The sequence below is a fragment of the Rhamphochromis longiceps genome, linkage group LG3, assembly GCF_057381845.1.
Source record: "Rhamphochromis longiceps isolate RC_006_pf linkage group LG3, R_longiceps_female_GT1.1, whole genome shotgun sequence".
In the NCBI taxonomy this organism is placed as follows: Eukaryota; Metazoa; Chordata; class Actinopteri; order Cichliformes; family Cichlidae; genus Rhamphochromis; species Rhamphochromis longiceps.
In genome coordinates this window covers 15,858,917-15,873,525 of record NC_140559.1, presented here as the reverse complement: position 1 = coordinate 15,873,525, position 14,609 = coordinate 15,858,917, and the positions used below count along the sequence as shown (strand labels likewise).

The window sequence follows — 14,609 nt, the reverse complement described above, 5'->3', positions numbered from 1 at the left end:
TTCATTTGGGATTAATAAAGTATTTTTGATTCTGATTCTTCATTCATCTGAGCTCCTGTCACCTTTTAGCTCAGTGGTTTTCAGTTGTTTGACTTGTGAGGGTGAAGGTGAGGGCCAGTGAAGTGATTAAAGGGGTAGGTGACAGAGTTAACTCAGACAAAATCTGGGATCTGCTCCCTATGATATTCTCTAGTGAAGGTACCGGATTGATGGCACCTTCAACAAGTTAAAGGATTGCGAAAAAAGTTGATTCTGTTCATCTCGACGTGCTGTTTTCAGCTGAAGAAACATCATCATTTATTCAAGTGACTTCTTCAGTCTCAGGTGGTTTCCCCAACCTTATAACCACACTGTGACCAAAATTGTTGTAGATCGGGTTCCCTGGCACAAACATAGTAATATAGTGTACACTGTTTAGTGTCAGAAGCCCACATAGCAGACAGGTCTGGCCCGGTATCAGAGCTGGTGTCAAACTGCTGGCTGATTTCTGGCATCGTAAGTGGTATGTCATCCTGATGTGGGCCAGGTCTGGCAAACCAGATCTGGGCCACCAAAGGGCCGTCATTCTTTGCGGTATGTGGGCCACGTGTAAGCACATTGTGTAGGCCAGGTCCGGGCCATACCAATTTTGCTATGTGGGGGAGGCTATAGTTCCTGACAACTGGATAAAATGAGCACCGCAAAAGCCCGAAAAAAGTAAAGAGGACAAAGATAACTTCATTAATTAAATTCTCATTAATAAAGTTAAAAACTATTTCACACAAGGGTTTCTTGGTTGAATAACAAATTATATACATTTAAGAGTATGTCCTGCAGCTTTTAGATGCATTCTTGTTCCAACACACCTGAATCAAATGAAAGGCTTGGTTCCACATTTGATGGCACACTGAAGAGGTAATTCAACCATCTGATTGAATGTATCGATATTGAACCGAGCTGGCCCCAGTGTTTTCTGGCATTTTCAACTCCTCGCTGCAGGCATGTCATGTGCCTGCCTGCTTCAAGTCCTCCACCATAATCCCTGTCCCCAAGAAACCTAGGATCACTGGACTAAATGACTACAGACCCGTGGCTCTGACATCTGTGGTCATGAAGTCTTTTGAGCGCCTAGTTCTCTCCCATCTCAGGACCCTCACGGCCCCCCTCCTGGACCCCCTGCAGTTTGCATATAGAGCCAACAGGTCTGTAGACGACGCCATCAACATGGCCCTACACTTCATCCTGCAGCATCTGGACTCCCCAGGAACCTACGCCAGGATCCTGTTTGTGGACTTCAGCTCTGCCTTCAACACCATCCTTCCAGACCATCTCCGAGACAAGCTTTCCCAGATGAATGTGCCTGATCCCATCTGCCGGTGGATCACTGACTTCCTGACGGACAGGAAGCAGCATGTGAGGCTGGGAAAGAATGTCTCGGACTCCCGGACCATCAGCACCGGCTCCCCTCAGGGCTGTGTTCTTTCTCCTCTGCTCTTCTCCCTGTACACCAACTGCTGCACCTCCACCCACCAGTCTGTCAAGCTAATCAAGTTTGCAGATGACACCACCGTTATTGGACTCATCTCGGACGGGGATGAGTCTGCCTACAGGAGGGAGGTTGAACGTCTGGTGTCCTGGTGCAGCCACAACAACCTGGTGCTGAATGCCCAGAAGACAGTGGAGATTATTGTGGACTTCAGGAAGCACACAGCCCCACTCCCCCCCATCATCCTGGCTGACACCCCCATCACCTCTGTGGACTCATTCCGCTTCCTGGGTACCACCATCACCCAGGACCTGAAGTGGGAGCCCACCATCACCTCCGTCATCAAGAAAGCCCAGCAGAGGATGTACTTCCTGAGGCAGCTGAAGAAATTCAACCTGCCAACACGGACGATGATGCAGTTCTACACTGCAATCATCGAGTCCATCCTCACCTCCTCCATCACTGTGTGGTACGCTGGAGCCACTATCAGGGACAAACAGAGACTGCAGCGTGTTGTGCGCTCTGCTGAGAAGGTGATTGGCTGCAGACTCCCATCTCTGCAGGACCTGTACACCTCCAGGACATTGCGGCGTGCAGCTCGGATCTCAGCTGACCCTTCTCACCCTGGACACAGTCTGTTTGACCTGCTCCCCTCAGGCAGGAGGCTCCGGTCCATTCGCACCAGAACCTCTCGCCATAAGAACAGTTTCTTCCCCTCTGCTGTTGGACACATGAACAATAACCATATGACTGTACCCGCCACTAACACATGACCCTACGCTGTGTCACTGCATCATTCCATGTTTGGCACTGATCACCACCTGCACTCATGTATATATCTTTCAATGTAGCACTCTTAATTCTTATTCTCATGTATATATCTCATGTATATCTCATGCACATATCTTTCCACGTAGCACTTTTAATTCTTATCCCTACTTTTATTTATTTATTTTTTTTCCATGTCTATTTAAGTGCTATTTATGACACTATGTTTGCACTGAAGCACCGCAGCAATTTCCTAATGTTGTAAACCTGCTCAACATTTGGCAATAAACCCCATTCTGATTCTGATTCTGATTCTGATTCAGCTGTGTTGGAGTAGGGATGCATCTAAAAGCTGCAGGACAGTATGGGCTCAAAATGTGGACATAAATATTTTGTACTTGTAAATCGGTTTTGTACTTGTAAATCAGGATTTGTATGTGTTAAAAAAATTTGTGTGTGTGTAAAAAAAAGTTCAAGTTCAAAAAAAGCGCCCCTCCGACAGCCAAACCCATCTGTTCTCTGATTGGATTGTTACATTTGTGATTGACATGACATTGACCAATCAGATGAAAGGAAGAAAAATAGGGTCAAAATTTGTACTTCTAACTTGCAGGGGTTTGTTTTGGCTAAGTACACACACAAATCTTTTTACGCATGCACAAATTTTTTTACACATACAAATCTTTTTTACGCACACACAAATTTTTTTTACACATACAAATCTTTTTTACACACACACAAATTTTTTTTACACATACAAATCCTGATTTACAAGTACAAAATATTTATGACCACATTTTGAGCCCATACAGGACTAGGGATGGGTACCGGTGTCTGGTGCCATGATGGCACCGGTTCTGACATAAACGGTAGTAACCAGACCGAAAAGCAGCGCACATTTCGGTGCTTTATTTCGGTGCTTTTTTTTCCTGAGCTGTGATACACTTCTAGCCAATCATTTTACGTTTCCGAGGATAGTAGGCGGGTCCGGGTACGTACGTTCTTTTATGCAGAGCTACAGATTAAAAATGCCCAAGGCGAAGCGGTCAAAAGTCTGGCTGTACTTCACAGCAAAATATGCAAACTCAGCAGCCTGCAACAAGTGCTTTAAGCTGATACTGTGATACTGTCAAAGGAGGTAACACCTCGAATCCGATGAAACACCGAGAAATGCACCGTATTTGATGGCAGCAGCAGCCGTTCTTCTCTGCGTGAGTAGCTTAATGTTGTTCGTGTGTAATTTACGTTGAGTAGGCTAACCACGTTATTACATTAATGCATGTAAGGTGAACTAGCAAACATCATCATAGCTACACAGTGTTGGGGAGTAACGGAATACATGTACCGCCGTTACGTATTTAAAATACAAAATATGAGTAACTGTATTCCGTTACAGTTACCGTTTAAAAAGGTGGTATTTAGAATACAGTTACTTTGTTGAAATAAATGGATTACACGGCGGTACTTTCCTGTTTCATATTGTCGCAGGTCAGGACTGTTTCGATTTTGTTTGACAGCTACATTCTGTAGTTCCAGGCGGCAGCGTTGCGGTTGCCATGGTTACAGGGGGACGCTCTGCGTGTTTCCTGGGTGAGAGGCCTTTTTGTTGTTGTGCTAAGCTAATAGGCAGAATGCTACAGGCATAGCCCTAAAGAATGTAGCCTCATGGGCAGTGTAGTCCGTGCTGCAGGGAGAATGGACTGCCATACTCGTTATGTGTCTGTGAGCGCAAGGTGGAAGAAAAAGGAGAGTCGAAAAGTACGAGTTGTCATCGAGCAAAAACGGGAGCTGGAAGCATGTAAATATAATAATAACCACTGCAGCCAAGAAGAGAGCCTGATGAGCCCAGTTGTAAGTCATCTATTAAGACTCGACTTTACGCTGTGTTTGTGTTTTCCTCCGAAACAATAAGTTCTGTTGGAGCAACCTTTCAACGCTTCTCTCTGTCTCTCGCAAGCAGAGTTGACCCAGACAACAAAGTAAAGCCATTTTTCGGCTACAAGCCCAACAAGGAACCCGTATTAGTCAGAGGTCCCTTTAATACGGTTCGGAGCCGCGGACCTTCAGTAATAGTAATAAATCACACAGCAATAGTACATTCACGTAGTTGTAAAATGCATGATAATATATTAAGTAATCCAAAGTATTCAGAATACATTACTCTCATTGAGTAACGTAACGGAATACGTTACAGAATACATTTTAGGGCATGTATTCTGTATTCTGTAATGGAATACATTTCAAAAGTAACCTTCCCAACACTGTAGCTACATGCGGCTGTCTTCTTGTTTGATGGCAGATACTCCCTTCACCCTGGCCAAAAAGGCTAAAATGACCAAAGAAAAAGAGGGAAACAGCTAAACATGAGAGGTTTTTGGACAAAGTTTGTTTTTTTTCCATTGTTTAAGCACTGCTTCCAGCTAAGAGTGATGCCATATATGCCCCATAGCTGCAGAAAAGGCTAACATTGTTATCTTTTTACAAAAAATCAGCTGAATATGAGAGGTTTTTGAACCAATTTTGTGTTCTCCATTCTTTAAGCACCGGTTTGAGCACCGTTTGAGCACCGGCACCATTTCAAAAGTACCGATTTGGCACCGGTATCGGATAAAACCTAAACGATACCCATCCCTATACAGGACAGTAGCTCTCAAGGACTGGAGCTGGAGACTGTTGGGATTAATTTTTATCTGTAAGGCTAATATCTCATAATTTGCATCACATACAGTATTTGTATTTTATTCTTTACTGCACACAGTATATTGTAGAGCAGTTGTGCCCACTCTGATACAAGCAGACACAACACTTTCTCACAACTCCCTCACAGGAATTTGGCCTCAATCATGAATCTGCTGTTATGATATGCACTTTGTCCACTTCTTTAACTCTACAGGCCTGACTGGAGGGCAAGAGGTGGTTGCCATGGTAATGGGAGCGTTGCTAGCAGAAGGTTAAATCTCTATATAAGAAGATGCCCAGAAAGCTGCAGAAGAAGAAACGTGAGCATGTATCAGACCTAAGACACCTTCAACTGATTCCACCAATCATGCTAACATTCTGTTTCTGTGACCCGCAATACAGTTACAATACAGAAGGTCCCTGGTGCTGTGTAACAGTAATTTTAAATTGTAACAATTTGATAATGATTCGTGAAAACGTTTAATTGGAGGAAATTAGTCTTCTCTCATGAAAAAAAACCTAACAAGATTCCTGTTTTATACATTTTAAATATAAAAATCAGTTGATGCATATTTTAGACACTGATATCTATAAATGTTTTTTTTCTGAATTAATGGATTTGGATGAGGAGGGGAAATGGTCGTTGGTTAATGATGGGAAATGGTTTTCTCCAGTGCGTTCATAGTTTTTGGATCAGCATTCAAGGCAGCTGTGGCTCACGAAGCAGAGTGTGTCATCTACCAATCAAAAGGTCAGTGGTTTGATCCTTATTGATCCACATTGTACACTGGAGTTTCTTTAAAAACTGAACCCAGATTTACATCAGCCTCATTGCATCCATTGGCCAGCACCATCAATCGATTGACCTTTGAGCTGAGGAAATATTTGAGTTGTTCAGAAAGTCTTGGGATCCATGACACTTGTTTCAGATGCAATCTAAATTGGCTTCAGGTGCTGTCTCATGTTAGCTGTAGTGATGAAGAGGTGAAGGACATTAGTAAAAAATCAATCAGTGTCAATAAAGTGAGTCAGTGCTAAAATAAGAAGTGTAGCAGCAGCTGATCAGAGAATGACTCGACTCTTTTGGACACGTGTCGTGTCAGTTTAACAGTGAAGACAAAGAGGAAATAGACCAGTGTGCAGGGCAGCAGTGATGTCACTGTGCATTTCCTTAGTTACAGTGGTACCATCACACTGAGAACGGCTGAAGCAACTTTTCCTCCTCGCAGCAGAACCAGAGGTGAGTCCTGATGGTGTCTGATTCTCACATTTAATACTGACAGAAAAACTAAATAAGATCATTTTAAACCAGTCCTGATTTAAGGAACAAAAGTAATTGGGTTAGTGTTTTGGAAGCTAATCTGGACATACGATTACAAGTCTCTTATTGACTAAGGTTCGTGGTGTCCTGGTGCCAGATGCATGGACAAACAACCTTACGCTCAAACATGATAATGTTGTTTAGAACATACTGTGACTAACACATCATTATATTTAGAAAAAAATCAGGAAGGGGTCAAATACTTTTTCAGCACAATATAAAACCTGTTTAACACAAGTTATCAGCAAGTCAGGTTACAAGAGACGATCGATCATTGTGTGTTTTCTGATTTACAGTGATGCCATTAAACCACCAAGGCTTTATGACTTACAAAAATTTAAATTCTAACTAACTTTTAACAACTAATCAGGAAGTTACGTGTCTGAGTTTTCTGTGCAGCAGTTTCAGTGGTCATAAACAGGAAAGACAACAGGGTTGAGGTTAGAGCTGCGCTGTGTCTTTTATCAGAATCAGAATCAGAATCAGAAAGGGTTTTATTGCCAAATGTTGAGTGGGTTTACAACATTAGGAAATTGCTGCGGTGCTTCAGTGCAAACATACTGTTATAAATTACACTTAAATAGACATGAAAATAAAAATAAGAATAAGAATTAAAAGTGCTAATAAGAATTAAAAGTGCTAAGTAGATAGATAGATAGATAGATATGTACATGATATATACATGAGTGCAGGTGGTGATCAGTGCCAAACATGGAATGATGCAGTGAACACAGCGTAGGGTCATGTGTTAGTGGTGGGAACAGTCATATGGTTATTGTTCATGTGTCCAACAGCAGAGGGGAAGAAACTGTTCTTATGGCGAGAGGTTCTGGTGCGAATGGACCGGAGCCTCCTGCCTGAGGGGAGCAGGTCAAACAGACTGTGTCCAGGGTGAGAAGGGTCAGCTGAGATCCGAGCTGCACGCCCCAGTGTCCTGGAGGTGTACAGGTCCTGCAGAGATGGGAGTCTGCAGCCAATCACCTTCTCAGCAGAGCGCACAACACGCTGCAGTCTCTGTTTGTCCCTGATAGTGGCTCCAGCGTACCACACAGTGATGGAGGAGGTGAGGATGGACTCGATGATTGCAGTGTAGAATTGCGTCATCGTCCGTGTTGGCAGGTTGAATTTCTTCAGCTGCCTCAGGAAGTACATCCTCTGCTGGGCTTTCTTAATGACGGAGGTGATGGTGGGCTCCCACTTCAGGTCCTGGGTGATGGTGGTACCCAGGAAGCGGAATGAGTCCACAGAGGTGATGGGGGTGTCAGTCAGGATGATGGGGGGGAGTGGAGCTGTGTGCTTCCTGAAGTCCACAATAATCTCCACTGTCTTCTGGGCATTCAGCACCAGGTTGTTGTGGCTGCACCAGGACACCAGACGTTCAACCTCCCTCCTGTAGGCAGACTCATCCCCGTCCGAGATGAGTCCAATAACGGTAGTGTCATCTGCAAACTTGATTAGCTTGACAGACTGGTGGGTGGAGGTGCAGCAGTTGGTGTACAGGGAGAAGAGCAGAGGAGAAAGAACACAGCCCTGAGGGGAGCCGGTGCTGATGGTCCGGGAGTCCGAGACATTCTTTCCCAGCCTCACATGCTGCTTCCTGTCCGTCAGGAAGTCAGTGATCCACCGGCAGATGGGATCAGGCACATTCATCTGGGAAAGCTTGCCTCGGAGATGGTCTGGAAGGATGGTGTTGAAGGCAGAGCTGAAGTCCACAAACAGGATCCTGGCGTAGGTCCCTGGGGAGTCCAGATGCTGCAGGATGAAGTGTAGGGCCATGTTGATGGCGTCATCTACAGACCTGTTGGCTCTGTATGCAAACTGCAGGGGGTCCAGGAGGGGGGCCGTGAGGGTCTTGAGATGGGAGAGAACTAGGCGCTCAAATGACTTCATGACCACAGATGTCAGAGCCACGGGTCTGTAGTCATTTAGTCCAGTGATCCTAGGTTTCTTGGGGACAGGGATTATGGTAGAGGACTTGAAGCAGGTAGGCACATGACATGCCTGCAGTGAGGAGTTGAAAATGCCAGAAAATACTGGGGCCAGCTCGTTTGCACAGTGTCTGAGGGTGGCAGGAGACACACCGTCTGGGCCGGGAGCTTTCCGAGCATTCAGACTCTTAAACTGCTTCCTCACATCTGCTTCATGAATATGAAGAGTTGTGGTGGGAGGAGGTGGTGTGAAATCCTCTTTTGTGTGGGGTGAGGAGGGGGTGTTGTAGGTGAAGTGTTTGAAGGTGGTGATGGCTCTATGGAGGGGGGAGAGGTGGGGGAATTAGTGTCCAAAGTGTCTCTATTGTTGGGGCCGTTGGAGGTGTGAAGGCTGCCTGATGGCTCGTCAAAACGGCAGTAAAAGTCGTTGAGGGTGTTGGCCAAGAGCAAGTCATCAGTGGAGTGGGGGGTTTTAGGCTTGTAGTTGGTGATATTCCTAAAACCTTTCCACACAGAGGCCGAGTCATTCTCTGAGATCTGCTGCTGCATCTTCTCAGAGTGCTGATGTTTAGCAATGTCCACTTCTTTAGTGAACCTGTACTTGGCCTCTCTGTAGCAGTCCCTGTCTCCGCTTCTGAACGCCTTTCTCTTTTCCAGCCACAGCTTTTTGAGTTTAGCAGTAAACCAGGGTTTGTCATTGTTATAACTCACCCTGGTGCGTGATGGCACAATGCTGTCCTCACAGAAGTGGATATAGGAGGTGACAGTGTCCGTACACTCGTCCAAGCTGTTAGAAGCAGCCTTCATTGTGTCCCAGTCTGTGGTCTCCAAACACGTGCGAAGCTCCTCCACAGCCTCGTTGCTCCACAGTTTTTTGGTCCTCACGACAGGTTTGGAGAGCTTCAGCCTCTGTCTGTACGCGGGGATTAGGTGGATCATGACGTGGTCAGAAAGTCCGAGTGAAGCGCGGGGCACCGCACGATAGGCCCCGCTGATCGTGCTGTAACAGTGGTCTAATGTCCTCTCCTCTCTGGTCGGGCATTTAATATACTGCTTGTATTTGGGAAGCTCATGGCTCAGATTGGCTTTGTTAAAGTCCCCAAGAGCAATAATGAGGGAGTCCAGGAATGTCCGCTCCATGTGCAGTATCTGCTCCGCGAGTGCGCACTGAGCTGCCTGCGCATCCGCATCTGGCGGGATGTAAACAGCGGCCAGGATGAATGAAGCAAACTCCCGCGGAGAATAAAACGGTTTGCAGTGAATAAAAAGGTATTCCAGAGAGGAAGAGCAGTGCTGAGCAATCATTGTTACGTCTGTGCACCAGCCACTATTAATGTAGAAGCAGACACCTCCACCTTTGGTCTTACCAGAGAGAGAGGCCTGCCGGTCCGCGCGCAGCAGATGAAAGCCCTCCAGCTTGAGCGCGCTGTCCGGGATGTCCTCACAGAGCCACGACTCCGTAAAACATAAGACACAGGAGGAGGCAAAGTCTCTGTTCATGCTTCTCATCAGGTCCAGCTCGTCTATCTTATTCCTGAGTGAGCGTACATTGGAAAGGAAGATCCCAGGAAGAGCAGTTCACAGTCCGCGTTTCCTCAGACGCACGAGTGCGCCGGCTCGCTTACCTCTCTTTCGGCGTCTCACTTTCCTGATCAGAGTCTGCAGTAAATCTGCCGCAGATGCGACAAATATTGGAAGTAAATCCCCAGGTGTTGTAGTCCTGTAGTTAAGAAGCTCTTCTCTGGTGTAAGAATATCCAGAGGAGTGCCCAGACACAGAAGTTATGCACAAAAACAAGACAGAAGTAATGCACTGAAGCACCAGGGCATCCATACGCGGCGCCATCTTGGATATGGTTTACAATTTAACCTGGAAGACATAACAACAGAAGTAACTTTTCATCATCACAAAAAACTGCAGAGGGATACGTTAAATACAGGTCCAGCTGGATTCTCAGACTCACATCTTTTGTGCTTCTGCTGATTTTAAAAAATGACAATTATCATTTTTAATAGTTCCTGACATGTGGAGCAAAAACAATCAATGATTAATAACACAGCTGAGTTCAGCGTTCAAGAGATGTCAATCCAGCATCATGATAAAAAATACTTTTAGTTAACTGAGCATGCAACCTCAAAGTTCATCTGTTCCAAGTAATTAGTTTCTCTCTGGTCCCAGTGTGTACCCTCTCGTTTCCCACCCTCTCGTTATCCTGCCTGTATTTAAGTTAAGTGTTTCTAGTTTCTATTTTTTTTAGCTTTGTATGTTTGTGCTTTAGCGTTCAGTATTAGAGTAATTAAAGCTGCCTCTTTTAGTTCACTCCCTTTGTTTCCAAGTCCTGCTATTGGGGCCTAGCTCTGCCTGCCACACAGTCATCGTGATAATTTCAATGTCAAAGTCAATTTTACTTATATTGCACATTTCATTCTTTAAAGGAATTAAAACAGCAAAACAAAACATTGAAATATATAAACTTGCAGGCAATTCGAGTAAATTCCTTTAACTTGATATCCAAGCTCATTGGAGTCCAGGAGGCCTGCCATGACTGCCCTTCACCGTCAGGCCTGGTGTCAGTACCGTGTGCACTGGAACGTGAACATATAGAGAAACGTTATGTTCAGCGATGAGTCCAGGTTCTGCCTACAGCTCACTGCTTCAGCTTGTGCTTAATGGATTGTCATAAGATTCATGAGAGTGTTGACTTATCTTTACTAATCAATGCTTCCTTCCACAACTAAGGTACTAATGTACAGAATGTGTGTAGGTGCATGTGTGTCTGTGCGTTTCCAGCCATACCATACATAGACAGATGACCTTTCAATGAACCTAACGTGTGTGTATGAGCTATGCTCAAAAAGCAGAAGCATCTTGCTAAACTCTAAAAACAGAAACTTGCAATTGATCATATCTGAAATGAACATTTAAAGGTGTGAAATCTCGCATTTTAATAGAACAGAACAGTCTGGTTTAAAGCTATTGTATGCTTCCTTCCACAACTGCAGACTGTAACCTGTAGCACAATATCTAAAATTGTTCCAACATTAATTTAACAAAACAAATTAAGAGTGAATCATTTTAAAAAATGAACCTATAAATTCAGTTTAAAAGACTGTTTTTTTTAAAGTGTTTTTTTTTTCCAGCACCAGAAACATGGTTCACCCCAAAAATGAAACACTGTCTTTGGACGAGAACTGTGGTAATGTCGACACATCAGCCAACCCTTTCTTTATGCTGGTCTACAGTCTGGTGTTTCTGGTAAGTTTCAAATAATCAGATTGTGGTTTTTTTTAAGGAACTGGTTCAAGGTTCTCTGTGCATCTACAAACGTCCTGTTCTCTCGTCCTCTCTGTGTCTCTACAGGTGGGTTTACCCCTCAATGGCTTCATCATGAAGTTTTACTGTTGTCGGGCTCGGCAGCAGGCATCCAGCAGCTTGATGGTCTACCTGAAGAACCTGACAGCTGCTGACTTCATGCTCTGCCTCTCTCTGCCACTGCGCATCGCCCACTACATCAGCAGCTCTGCCATGGTTCAGCTGCTTCACTGCACAGTTGGAGCTTCTGCTTTTTTCCTCAACATGTACGCCAGCATCATATTTATGGCGTACATCGCTGCCAATAGGTAAGAAACCTTTAACGTTAAATTAGAGGGGCCTCTAATTTAACCTTTTCTTGGCTTATGAAGCTTATAATTTGTTTGAAGTAATGGCTTCCTATTTAATCGCTGTGGAGGTCCAGAGGTTGAAAGCTACCAGGGCTTTAAACTGACCCCTGCTTTTCCTTTGGTGAAGATGAGGGCAAAGAGAAAAAGAAAGAAGAGAAGAGACAAAGAAAAAAAAAAAGAGAGAAAAAAAGGGAAAAAAAGAAAGAAAAAGAAACCTTTAACGTAAAAACTAGATTAAGTGGTTAAGTACACACCCTGTGCTCCTCACAAAAGCATGAATGTACCTTTTTCTGGCTCAGTATTTACTTTTGCAGTTTTGGCACTGTTGTGATTAGTGAAGTTGTATTCTGCCTCCTTCCTCTTCTGTCTGCAGGTATCGGAAAATCGTACATCCTTCAGGAACTGTACGAACAGTACGAACTGCGAGAATCATCTCTGTCATCACCTGGGTTATTCTCCTGGCTCCAACAATCACTTTTATCAGCTTTTTTATCAGCTCCAAGGAACCTTTGACCTCTAATTACTGTGTTGATTCCTTTAGTTCATCAGTCAGCCTGCTGTACAAAATCCTCCACACCTTCTCTGCAATCATTGTCCTCTTAGTCTTCATATCCCTGGTCTTCTTCTACTACAGCATCTCCCGCAAGGTGTTGCAGTCACAGCAGAGGCAGCTGGCCTCCTCTGGTTCTGAGAAGCTGGTGAAGTCTCGCAGGAACATGTTGGTGCTGGTCAGCATCTTCTGCGTTTGCTTTGTCCCATATCACCTGGTTCGTCTTCCCTTTGTGTTTCTTTCGAACAGCTGCTCTGTGGGTCGAGTTTTGTACTACCTGCAGGAGGCGGCCGCCATGGTGTCAGTTTTCAACGTCTGTCTGGACCCTGTTGTTTACTTTTTCCTCTGTAAGACTTTTCGAGGTCAGGTGAGAAAGGCGTCCAGGAGGACCAACATCCAACAAGCAAATGAGGAGAGCGAGAGCAGCAGGGAGCAGCTGGACATCACTACATCAACACCAGTGATGTAAGGCAACGTACAGCATTTTATAAAATGACAAGATTTGCTTTTGTTTTGAGAGTCCGATTAGTGAAACCAGTATCATGGATCCCCGTCCTCATGAACCGCAGGACTTCTTCTGTGCTCAGATATCAACATGAGGCTGAACTCAGCACAAACACACAGGTGTCAGTGTTGCTAGCATTTAGCTTTAGCATGAATGAAGTGAACCAGTGTGTGGGCAGATTCAAAGAAAAAATGCATATTAAATATCTGTCTCTGGAAACAGTTTTAACATTCACACGTATCCAGATGAGCTTTTTATCTCTCGGCAGTAATCTGTACATTTGATAATAAAAATCTTAAACTCTAAAAGGCTTGGAAATGAATTTACTGCTTTTGCTTATAAAGAAAATATCTAAGATTTCCAGGCTGGTTTGCTTCTTTACTGTTTTTCAACACAGATGTTTTCACATGTTTGTTCGGCACTGGAGCTAAAAAATAAGTAAATAAATAATGTTTTAATGTTTTTTTGGTTGTTTCAAACAATTAGTGATGGGATTTCCGGCTGTTTTTAGAGAGCCGGCACTTTCGGCTCCGAACCGGCGTTAACTGAACTTTCTTAACAGAGCTACCTAGATCACTTAAATTACTCAATTGAAAGCATGTGTGTATTGTTTGTGTATTTATACACAAACACTCATATACATTCAAATAATTAAAAAAAAAAAAGTTCATTTACTTGTTACTACCACACACCAAATCCGGTCGTTGGTACTTCCTGGCTTGTGTAGCCACTAAGTAACAAAAGCTCAACACTGCCCCTAGCATCCTGGAGCACTTCTGTTGTGTTTTGTACGTGTTTTGAAGTTTGTATGTGCTTTGTCTCTAGGGGCCACCATAAATATACTTTTATTTATTCACTCCACATAAAATGTAATAAATAAATCATATAATACTAAAACCAACTAGTCACATTTCAACTTTTAACTATTTAAATTTTCAGCTTTTTTCTTTTAAGGAAATTTTAAGTGAAACAACACAAAACACTGCAAACCACAACACAATTAAATATAAATTAAAATATGAAAACAAAAAGAACATGCACATTCTCTGTCATATGGGCCTGCATGAATAAACTTTCTGAATCCTTTATCATCTGCAACTGAAAATACTTGTGGATGATTACTATACCTTTCTAATGTGACGTTGTTGTCCCTGGCTCTTTCTCTCTCCCTCCCGCTCTGTTCCTGTGCTACTGCGAGTGTAACTACCGCCCCTCCCCCCTCTGCCCAGCGTAAAGCACAAGGCTCGCATGCGGAGTGAAGCGGGAAAAAAGTGCAAGAGAGGGTGAGAGAAAGGAAAAAAGAAAACCCAACGGCTCGCAATAAGGAGCCGGCTCGTGTCGTTCACTTCAAAGAGCCGGCTCTAAAAGCCATTTCGTTTGCGACCGACACATCACTACAAACAATTATATGTTGTTCCTCACTGGTCAAGCTGCCCCTTTTTTGACTCCCACACTGATGCTTTTCTCTGCAGTTTGCACCATTTGTGAGACTAACAGTCTCACTTCCAGGTGCCTATTGTTGTAATTTGGTAATGTATAGATAAACCTGAACTGAAACTTCTGCTGTGCAGCTTACTAAGAGGTCCTCTCACGGCAGTGTGCAGTCACACACAAGAACAACTTAAATGACATTACAATTGTTGCACATTACTCTAAAATCATGAGACTGACTTTAAGATCACAACCTCATTGAAAACATAAGTATTATTGTCCCCGAAAATAGCTCTAATA

General features: G+C 43.9%; 1 protein-coding gene across 1 annotated transcript; it reads left to right on the top strand.

The window, feature by feature from the left end:
- Positions 1 to 3,399: 3,399 nt before the first annotated feature.
- Positions 3,400 to 13,137, top strand: LOC146673130 (P2Y purinoceptor 14-like). The gene is made up of 5 exons (XM_085401824.1): positions 3,400 to 5,663; positions 6,088 to 6,152; positions 11,302 to 11,416; positions 11,522 to 11,781; positions 12,197 to 13,137. Exons 3-5 carry the CDS (start codon positions 11,312 to 11,314, stop codon positions 12,840 to 12,842), a joined length of 1,011 nt encoding a protein of 336 aa, XP_085257950.1. The 5' UTR covers positions 3,400 to 5,663; positions 6,088 to 6,152; positions 11,302 to 11,311; the 3' UTR covers positions 12,843 to 13,137.
- Positions 13,138 to 14,609: the final 1,472 nt, after the last annotated feature.